We start from the raw sequence: 11,062 nt of genomic DNA on the forward strand, positions 1-11,062 counted from the left end.
CCTCATCGATAAATGGATCCTGTATCCATGCTTATTTTGTAAAATCGAAATCATGAAAATAATTTTATAAATTAATTAACAAAGCATCAAAGTATTCAACAAATGGATTTTCGTTTGTTTCTATGGTATTTTGGATGCGCGAAGTTAAAGTGGAAGCATTTCAAACTTGTTTTTTCTAAATTTCCCTTACATAACTATATTTTTTATGAATGCTTTCACATTACCTTTTTGAATCAACATATCCATCTATGGCCCTTGCATCAATTTATTCAAAAAGCTTAATTTTGTCTAAAATATACACCAGAAATGTGAGCTTAGTTGTTAAATTACCATCCCTAAACGTATTTGCGTCCTCGTTTTCATTTTTTTCGATAGAAGTTGCAATTTACACTCTGGGTTCATCTATCCTCTGAATCACTATGACACGAGATAGCCATCGTTCTGAATTTTTTAAACTAAATTCAACTATCAATTCCATTTTTTTGTCAAATGTATACTTTTGTTTGTCTGTAACTGCTGTACGTTGTGACACAGCATAATATTAAAGGATTTAAAAATAAATTTAATTTTAATTTTTCGAAAACCTAAGAAACATTTCTACATCTCTTATAGTTACTTGGGAAATAATACAGTTAATCCTGACGTCAAAAGAAATAAGTTCCAATTTATTTCTGTTTTTCTAAAACTTTAGATTTTTAATATATTTTAGACGTTTAATGCCATGAAAAGTAAGCAAGAAGAAGTATACTCTTCTATATCTGAAAATAAGCTGTATGCAAAAAAATATTTTCTGAAGTTGTCAGACGGTTCGATTTCCTTGACATCCTAGCACTAACTTTTTTGTCTGCATATAAGATTTATAAAGATATCATTGTTGTAGAAACTTCAAAAGGGGCTCATTCAATTGGAATAGTCCCACTCAGACAAACAGAATACGTACTTTCTGAATAGTGCGAAAAAGAAGTGTAAGTAGTTCCTATATTTTCACACAGCTTTGTAAATAATGTGACTTAAAATATGTAAATAATGTGACTTATAATAAACTGTTTTTTATGTAGTTTACAGTTTTTGTTACTATTGTTAAAACGTCTTTAAGTTCCTCATTCACATCTTTATATGCTGGGTGTGGTGTGGGTCTTACTGCCAGGAATGACTTTGCAAAAAAATTATCTTCAGTTATATTACTTTCTTCTTCAATACATTGAAAATTTTCAATTAAATATACGGTTTTACCTATATCAGTTCCTTCTTCTACTTGTAATGCAGAAGATCAAGAAAGGATTAAGATGTTTTGTGCGACAGTGTAGTTTTAATTTCATTTGATTTTAGCCCATCCTGGCTAATGTTCGCACCTCCCCTTAGACTAGTCCATACCTCCCTAGGGAGGCGCACGTCCCATTTCTGGACCAAATTTTCGCTATTATTTAATATTTATACCGTGAAGCAAGGGCATCAACATCAGTGCTTAAATTTTAAAACACAAAGAGTTAGCTGTGACCTTATACCAGGTAGTCAATTCTTGACCTTGTATCGGTTAGTATTTTGTACCAATTGGTCATTTATAAATAAATGAATGGTGTCTTGGATTAAAAATAGCCACACTCAGAAAAACAATACAACAAGAAATATATTACCACACTTTAGTCCCGCATGTGCCACTTGAGGTACCATACAAGTAATATGCGTGCTGCCTTGACACATTCTCACTGGGTGGACTACCATGCTTATATGGTTCATGTTCTGCTAGTAGGATTGATTATTTCCCCATTTTAAGGAGTCCATCTTCCATCCTAGTCCTGGCTAAGGGTAGGCGTCAGTGGTACAATCAGCCACTTGGGGCGTGGAGGCAACGCACCTTTGAGGCTCGACCCAGTTGTGTCTACCCCACCACAAATTACAATTGCAATCTTCCATTATACAGACAATATACCCCAAGTAGTATCATCAAGAAATAGATTAAAGCAGTGTTCCCCAAATTTGTGATATAGGTAGGCCTATACTTCTTTCTGATTTTTGTGATATTGAGAATCCATCATAAAAAAATGGTATATTTTAATAAAAATAAAAATATGTTATTTTTTTCCTTTTTTGTTGCATACACAAACTACAATAAGAGAGAAATAAAAATATTCATAAAAAAATAAAAATAAAAGTTAAATTATGAACATTAATTTACTGGCATCAATGGAAAGGATAGTTTGGATGGTAAGGATGGAAAGGATGGTATGATGGTTTTGATATCAGTACATATCAGTACATGGTTTTGTTATGTACTGAGATGACAGGTAGTCATAATTTGGTTCTTTGGTTCTTAATTTTAATCTGAGATGGTGGTTTACATACAACCACCTGTTCCTTGCATGGACAAGGTGCATATGCCCGCCAAACTCCCATTCATTGAATATCCTTATCAAACTCTTCTTGTGCTCCAGTCCATATAACACTTAGAGAAACACTGGGCTAAAGAAACAGAGACATTAGCTATAAACAGAAACAGCCTAGATAAAGACATTAATATTAGTTATGGACATAGCCAGGGCTGTGGAGTCAGAGTCGAGGAGTATGAGTTTTAGTAGTTTTTGCTGAATGGAGTCAGAGTCAGAGTTGGTATATTGAAAATGTCTAAGGTCAAAGTTGGAGTTGGTTATAACTTATAAAATATAGTTGAATGAAGCTTTAAACCAAGGCTGGGGTGTTGAAGTTTCAGTAAATTTTTGCTGAATGGAGTCAGAGTTGGTTATAACTTGTAAAATATAGTTAAATGAAGCTTTAAACCAAGTCTGTGGTGTTGGAGTTTCAGTAAATTTTTGCTGAATGGAGTCAGAGTTGGTATATTGAAAATGTCTAAGGTCAGAGTTGGAGTTGGTTATAACTTATAAAATATAGGTGAATGAAGCTTTAAACCAAGGCTGTGGTGTTGGAGTTTCAGTAAATTTTTGCTGAATGGAGTCAGAGTCACAGTTGGTATATTGAAAATGTCTAAGGTCAAAGTTGGAGTTGGTTATAACTTATAAAATATAGTTGAATGAAGCTTTAAACCAAGGCTGGGATGTTGGAGTTTCAGTAAATTTTTGCTGAATGAGTCAGAGTCAGATTTGGTTATAACTTGTAAAATATAGTTAAATGAAGCTTTAAACCAAGGCTGTGGTGTTGGAGTTTCAGTAAATTTTTGCTGAATGGAGTCAGAGCTGGTATATTGAAAATGTCTAAGGTCAGAGTTGGAGTTGGTGATAACTTACAAAATATAATTAAATGAAGCTTTAAACCAAGGCTGTGGTGTTGGAGTTTTAGCAAATTTTCACTTAATAGTTAGAGTTAGAGTGAAAATGACTAGAGTCACAGTTGAAGTCGGTTATACCTCACAACCAACTCCACAGCCCTAAACATACCTGCAATAAGCCAGCTCTATTCAATGGGGAATCCATCAGCATCAATAAGCACTGGTGAGTAATATCTGGACGAACTGTGGCAGGATCTCTATTATTCTTTTTAAGAATACCAATATGATCATCACAGTTCAGCAATTCGAACTCGTATCCTACCTAGAAGAAACATTAACTCATTTGTTCAAACAATTTCATTTAACTTTCGAGGGTTTTCATAACAGGCCATGTCTTAGTGGCAAAAAGGTCATTAAAAAAAATCAATGGAGAGTGAAGCTGGCTTATGCAACTACAAAGGCGGATCTAGAGCAAAATCTTTGGGGGGGGGGGGAGTTCCAGTGTGACAAGGGCACCAATAATTGATGAAATTCACAAGTTTATTTTAAAGGTATTTACAAGTTTTATTTTCAAAGAGTAAACAAAAGAAAAAAGACAAACAAGGTTGCCAGAACAATCTTGGTTGTTCCGTCCCTGTACAACCAGCTAGTGAAGAGCAAACCACAAATAGTGAGTGAATAGGCAACTTTACAAACTGATCATACTTCCATTGTTTTAATCAATAGTTATGTATAAACCAACATTAACTGTTGTCATTCTCTTGCAAGGTTTTCCACAAATATTGTTAATTTCTTGAAGTAATTAATAATAACAGAAAAAAAAATGTCACTAGTGTAATTATTTGAATTCAGTGCCAAAAAGCACTAGTCACAAAGACTTTCCACTAGCAGACTGGATTTGCTTTCCATGTCTAGCCTGCCAATCCTTGTCTTCTTACAAATAACAGCCTGGTAGCTTTCAGCAAGTCATAAATAATGGAAATAAACTATGGAAAGCTAAGCTGGATATCAGGGTCAGATATTGAGCAGGAATAGAAGTAAAACTTCTAAAGGAAATATGATAAAACCCAAATCCATACTTTATAATTTCCAGGAAGTTTCTATTAATCACATTTCTTGCATTTTTTTTTATTTTAGTCCACATTTTTAAATGATATATTTGTCTAATTCTGATTATTGTTTCATAATGGCATGATGCTAAATGACCAGTAAAGGATAAATTGCCCCATTTTTAAAGAGATATGGTGATAACATCAGAAATGAAAAACAACAGACAAACAAACTATTTAGGATTAAATCCAGCCCTTTAAGGAAGAGGAGGGGGGGGGGTCAACAAGGTAGCTAGATTTATATTTGGAAAGTGTATAATGGGAAATATAACAGTAATTCTCTTTTGTTACTATAATAGCAGTTTTATTTGGGAATGGTTATACAAAAAAGGAAAAGGCAGAGCAATAGAAACAAAGAAAAAGGAAAACAAGAACACTTCAATAACACAGAACCAAATAAAAAAAAATCTATATGCACTGATTGATCAGGTGTAGAGGCAAAGACTTGAATAACATTTCAAATGCCCCTTTTTCAACTTTTCATATTTTTGATATCTTATGTTCCCTGTGTAAGTTTTGGTCTGGTCTCCTGTGGTTTTAGTATATCAGCAAAAATAACTTTTCATTAATAAAACTTTTCTATTATTCAATATCTATGATTCAGTTCTATCCATATACCTAATTAGGTTTTTAAAAATTGGTGTACAGGGTTTGTTAGATTAAAAATATATCAAAAATTGGTTCAAAATTAGCAGTTTTTCCAGCAAATTAGCAAAATTAGAGGTTTTTTCAACCAAAAGAAAGGAGCAACAGTAGAACTTAAAACAAACATAAATTATTCAGTATATAAGGGGGCTACCCCTTCCTTGACTCTTGTTCTTTAAATTGAAGAGGCTTAAGGCTCCTTAAGAACACTTCTCATTCAAATTCCATAACCCTTGTGTTTGAGCAGTATTTCTTAAAAAATTGCAACAAAACATCGAATTCTAGTGTAAAGACTGGGTGTCAAGGGTGGGACAGCCCCCCACTCATATATGGAATAATTTCTGTTTCCATATATGGAATAATTTCTGTTTGCTTTAAGTTCTAATGTTCCTCCTTATTTTCAGTTGAAAAAGCTCATTTCTTTATTTGATTTCTGATCATTTTGCAAATCATGCTTGAAATTTTTCCCCTCCCCTACCATAGAAAGTTCCCCTGTAAAATTTCATTCCCATGGAAAATCTCCTCCTCAAAAATTTCTACACAATTCCCAATAGCAAATACTATACATAAAGAATGGGCAAACTGCTAACTGTCCTCCAATCTTCTGGTAACATAAAAAGGGCATTAAAATCTTTGGTTTCCATTCAAATGACAACCCTACATTTTGTAGAATGGAGCTTAAAACCTTTATGTTAGGTTTCACTGATATACTGACTTTCATGGTGTGATTTTCTTGGATTACTTGTTCTTTGGGAAGTATTCCCCCCTTTTTTACAATCAGAGAGATTTTGTCAGGCTTGTAGGTTTTGATGCGTAGCAATAATCTCAATGAATGTTATATGTTTGGAATCAGTATAAAAGAAAATTATTTTGGTGTACCTATTCTTATCAAAATTCCCCTTTTTAAAGTTTTGGTTACCACTGGGCTGAATTACTCCTTACTTACAGCTAGTAACCACATGCTATTTGATACAAAAATTATGTGAGGGAGAGCAACATGTTGTTTAAAGCTTTTCAAAAATCTTCCTCATCAGATTAAAGTTTAGAAAGACAAGCTTACCATAGCCTGAGCAAGCACTGTTGGTAATTTTGTCAATCATCATTCAACAAAAAGAATTGATATCATGCTCCTATGTGATTCTATGAATTTTCCAGGAGTAAATTTTATTCATTCTACCAGCATACATGTAAGATCATTGCTTTGCAGCATGCTTGCAAAGTGACTTGCTGATTACCTCAAACAAGTTGAATCAGTCTGCTCAGGAACCCCCCTGTCAGTGTCACTTTCAAAAAGCTTGTGTACAATTGTGCAACTCAGGTTTAAGCAGAATCTAAACTGATAATAATACAATACAACACCCCTCAGAAAGCAAGTGCTTAGTAATTCTCAAACAAAGGGGCTCATTTGAACAAAACCTTAAAGGATTTTCAAAACAATTATAAAAGTCATAAATACTTAGTTATCTCATCCTGCATCCCTTTGCTACTGATGAATAATTTTACAGTATGCTATATATATTTCAATTTAATTTACAATAGGTAATGGATGTGATATCTGATGATAAGACATAAATAAGTTGTGCATTACAACAGTTCACTATCGTAAAACACAGTGGGCTGTAAGTTTATCCACCAGGATGAAAGGGATAAAGTGAAGAAATATGCTTTTAGAAATGCAACACATATGTATTTAGGACTGTTTAAAATTAGGGATCAGACAGTTTTGTGCAAGTGAGTCCCTGTGCAGAACAATGGCCTTTACAGGGAATTTGTGTTCCCTTTACAGGGAGAATCTCTATGTATGAGCAACCCAAATTATCTTTACATTTTGCTTGATTCAAGCAAAAGCAACAAGTGGTACAGTTGCATAACTAATTTAATGTGAATTTGGAAAACTTTGATGTGGATCTTAAAGCAAAATTCTAGCAAAATAAAGAGTAGAACCCTTAGATTCCTTAATTCATGTTCCTTCAAAACATCATGGTTGCTTTTCTGACTGTGTACCATCCCCATCCCCTAAGGGTCCTAGATATAGCTCTATTAGCATATTTCTTCCTTGTTTGCATCTTGTAATACATCAATTGAAATGTCTTCTTGATAACTGTTTTTTTTTGTTGTTTTTTTGCATTCTTGACATAGTGAAAAATATTCTGCCAAAAGATTGTATTATAATTTTCAGATAACAACAATTGAAATTATTCTAAAAAGTGTACAACAATGGAAAGAAACACAACAATCTGACTAATAGAAATATGCTATGCATTATAAGAAATACCATAGTTATTTTAGTGTTTTCTTTTAGTTTTTATACATCCTAGGGCAATATTTTAGACCATGGGGGGGAGTGCATTACAAGAAAAGTGACCATAATATTTGAGATGAGCATAAAATAAGGGATCTAATGGTACTAATTTTGGTATTTTGTCTACTGTTAAGATCAGCAAAATGAAGTGCTTTTAGGAATGATATAAATATGCATTTTTATAGTTGTTTTCAGAATTTTATACTCTATCATAATGAGTGGGACTAATACAATAGACTAATACCTTACTTTTACTTTATTAGCATGTTAGGAAAACAATTCTTACTGCATAATATGCAAAAAATTGTAGTTAATACATTTTGAAAGCACTTTTATTACAGTTAGCTACAACCCCCCCCCTAATGTGCAAATATACACTACAGCCTAAGTACTAGCCTATATTTCCTATGCATCCCTTTTGTTTTAACCCATGTACCTGTGGGCTAAATTGAATCAATGTTGACAGAATCAAGAAATAAAAAAAATGGAAAATATATAATTTTTTTTGTATATTTGCACATTAGGGGGAGGGGATAAAGGGTAAGTCTAGGGGAAAGGGTTGAGTATTGTGGAAGCATTGTCAAATGTTTCAACTATAATTTTCCTGTAGCCAACATTATAAAATAAAAATTTTTTTCTCAACTTTTTTCTTCTCAATAGCCCTAATTGTCAGGTAATATTGCAGCTTGCATCAGGCACATGGGTGTAAGCCTAGGACAGCCTCTTCACATAAAGAAACATGTTAAGAAAACAATTCTTACTTCATAATAGGGTAAAAAAACACTATCCAATTGAACAAAATTATGTAAAATTAAAACCCTCACATCTTGTTACCAAAGAAGAATTGAGAAGAACTGTATATATCAATGAATAGCTAAAAATATAAGCTATGCATCAATTATGGTTATAATTAAAATTATTTAAGATCAAAAACACTTTGAAATTATTAGTTTATTGACTTACCTACAGGGACCTTTTTTTAGAGATACCAATTATCCTATTTTGATGCATATGTTCAGGAAGACCTGGATGCACTTTCCCTTTGGGCCCACCAATGGAAGCTTGAGTTTAACATCCAGAAGTGCAAGGCGGTATATTTTGGGAAAAAGAATGAGAAGTGGCAGTACCATATGAGTGGGGGGGGATGGCTCTAGACAATTGATTGGTTCCTTGGCAGCTGAGAGACATTTGGGTATAGTCATCAATGAAGAATTAAAATTCAACAAACACACACAAACAGCGGTTGCCAAAGCATCTCAGACCATCAGAATAATTAAGCATACAGTATGTAGCAGATCATCTAAAGTCATGACGAAGCTGTACAAGGGTCTTGTGCGACCATTGCTGGAGTTTGGGATGTGTGTTGCCACACCTCTGAATAAGAGTGACCAACAGAAAATAGAGTCTGTTCAAAGGTGCAAAACCAAAGCTGTTGATGGATGCAAGAGCCTCAACTATCCATCCCGCCTGAACAAACTACAGCTCCCAACACTCATCTACAGATGGCAGAGGGGCGATGTCATTATGGCTTACAAGCTACTGCATGCTGATTCCTCTTCTCAGAGTCCTTTACAACTTGACAAATCATCCAGGACAAGAGGACATAGTAAGAAGCTGCTCAGGAAGAGAGCTCAGAGCAGACTGCACAACCACTACTTCTCCAATAGAGTGGTTGGCCCCTGGAAGAGTCTTCCCAATGCAGCTGTCACCGCTCCCTCTGTCAATGCATTCAAGATTACCATTAATAAGAATTGGTCCGCCAAACCATGGAGAACAGAGTGGGACGCCGCCAAACCAGTGACTCCCCATCATCACTGACCAGCGACTCTACAGGATCTTTCCTTATTTTGCTGGACAATGCAATTTAACGTAATGTCCTTTTAGTGTTTCAGTTTTATTCACATATTAACAGAAAGCTGATTCTAGAAATGTAACTCTTATTGCTTGATATTTATTCTATAAAAAACCATTATTAAATATAATTTTTCTTTTCAAAACAGAGACCACATTTTCAATGTCTGCTGACAAATTATTGGTGAAAATTTGACCAAGAAGGTAGGGTTCTTGTTGCTGCCCTCACATTGCATCATGCTGTAGTAAAAAGAGGTGGTGCAGAAACCCATTGCTATTTCCCTAGAATACCAAAGAAAAGTGGTCTATCCCAAAGAGAGGTCTTTTACCCTATGCAGAATAATCCTAGTTAACAAATTTTGCACAAGGAGAACCTTTATCTTCAATTCTTTCTTTGTTTTTCATTTACATTTCTAAATATTTGTGTTTATTCTCTAAGCCTTTAAAAACATTTATAAACAAAATGCCCAAACACCATCTAACCTAACCTAATTTATCCCTATGTGTCTATTGATATGTGAGGTGAGAAGAAATTGATTGGCACTGATTGTGTTTAATTACATAGGCCTAGATAGAGTATTTGAAAACAGAAGAAAAACAATCAAATGTATGTTTATTTTCCAGAAATGTGTTAAAAACAAGTAAATATTTACCAAATCATAGGTAAAGCTCTACCAAATCATATTATTAAGTTAGGAATAAAATGAATATACCATTTGATGCCTTTGATATGCTGATTACAAATATAATAATCATTTCTATTGGAAATGAATTTCAGCCCCTCCCCCCCCTATATATGCCAATTCAGGGGTAGGTTAGGTTGTAGAAATATATACCCTGAATTGACATATATAGGAGAGGGCTGAAATTCATTTCTGATAGAAATGATTACTATATTCGTAATCAGCATAAAAAAAAGGCATCGAGTGGTATATTCACTTTATGCATAGGCTAAGTCAATAATATGATTTGGTAGAAATTTACCAAATCATATTATTGAGTAACAGCTAAAGTGAATATACCATTTGATACCTTTTATGCTGACTATGAATATAATAATCATTTCTATTGGGAATAAATTTTAGCCCCCCCCCTATATATGCCAATTCAGGGTATATATTTCTAAATTAGGGGGGGGGGGGGGGGTTAAAGTTTAAACTTACCTCCTATTTACATCAGAAATAAAATTTGTCCCCCCCCCCCTAATGTCTCCTTATGTGAAGGAATTTAACTAGGCCTATACCAGCATTTGTGCTGGTTAGGAGCCTAAGACTAGAGGAAAATTAAGAAAACAATAGATCAGTGAATTTACATATACTTGTTGAAAAAAATTTGGTTATTATATGCCATTCCTATATTGTTTTATGCCCTATGTCTTCATTTAGAGTTAAAAGCTGTTACACAAGCATAGGCTAGTCTAACTCACTTTGACACATTCCAGCTGTGCTCCTTCCAAAACAACAATAAGCCTTTTTTCTTGGTTGATATGAGAAAATCTCAGCTTATCATGGGGAAGACTGATCTCATTATTTTCTTCAGGATTTCTCTCTCTTGTTCTCTTCCCCATATTGAACCTGCGCTCACAATGTGCGACTGATCACGTTTTCGAATTTCAAATACTTAAAGGATTTTCAGAATCGCTACTTATTCAACGATAAACATGTCGAAATCCAGCTCAAAATGTGATGAAAATTGAAAGAAAAGACCTTTCAATAGATTTTCAAAAGCCTTTGAATTTATTTTCATTTTAAATAAGAATTACAAATTAATATGTTCTAAAACTTGAAAGAAATATCTGAATATCCCGAGTGTAAGCTTGTGACACAATTTGTTGTAAATTAAAAAATGACTTTTTCATTAGCGTTCAATTTGATCAGGGGCAGCCGACAACCCGTTCCTCTTCAAAAGGGGATTAGGCTTAAGAACTATCCCGCG

The 11,062-nt window shown here is 34.0% G+C and overlaps 1 protein-coding gene across 1 annotated transcript in view; it reads right to left on the reverse strand.

Moving 5' to 3' along the window:
• Window positions 1-10,713, reverse strand: part of LOC148947909 (ribosomal RNA small subunit methyltransferase NEP1) — a 35,120-nt gene extending 24,407 nt beyond the window's left edge. Inside the window, exons 1-2 of the mRNA XM_089095135.1 lie at window positions 10,554-10,713; window positions 3,390-3,542 (exon numbers count right to left, since the gene is read on the reverse strand). Of these exons, the coding sequence (XP_088951261.1) occupies window positions 3,390-3,542; window positions 10,554-10,694 (294 nt within the window). The 5' untranslated portion in view covers window positions 10,695-10,713. The remainder of the gene's footprint in view (window positions 1-3,389; window positions 3,543-10,553) is intronic.
• Between the last annotated feature and the right edge of the window lie 349 nt (window positions 10,714-11,062).

This window comes from Artemia sp. Qi Xiang Cuo, chromosome 10, assembly GCF_049724085.1.
Source record: "Artemia sp. Qi Xiang Cuo chromosome 10, ASM4972408v1, whole genome shotgun sequence".
Classification (NCBI taxonomy): Eukaryota; Metazoa; Arthropoda; class Branchiopoda; order Anostraca; family Artemiidae; genus Artemia; species Artemia sp. Qi Xiang Cuo.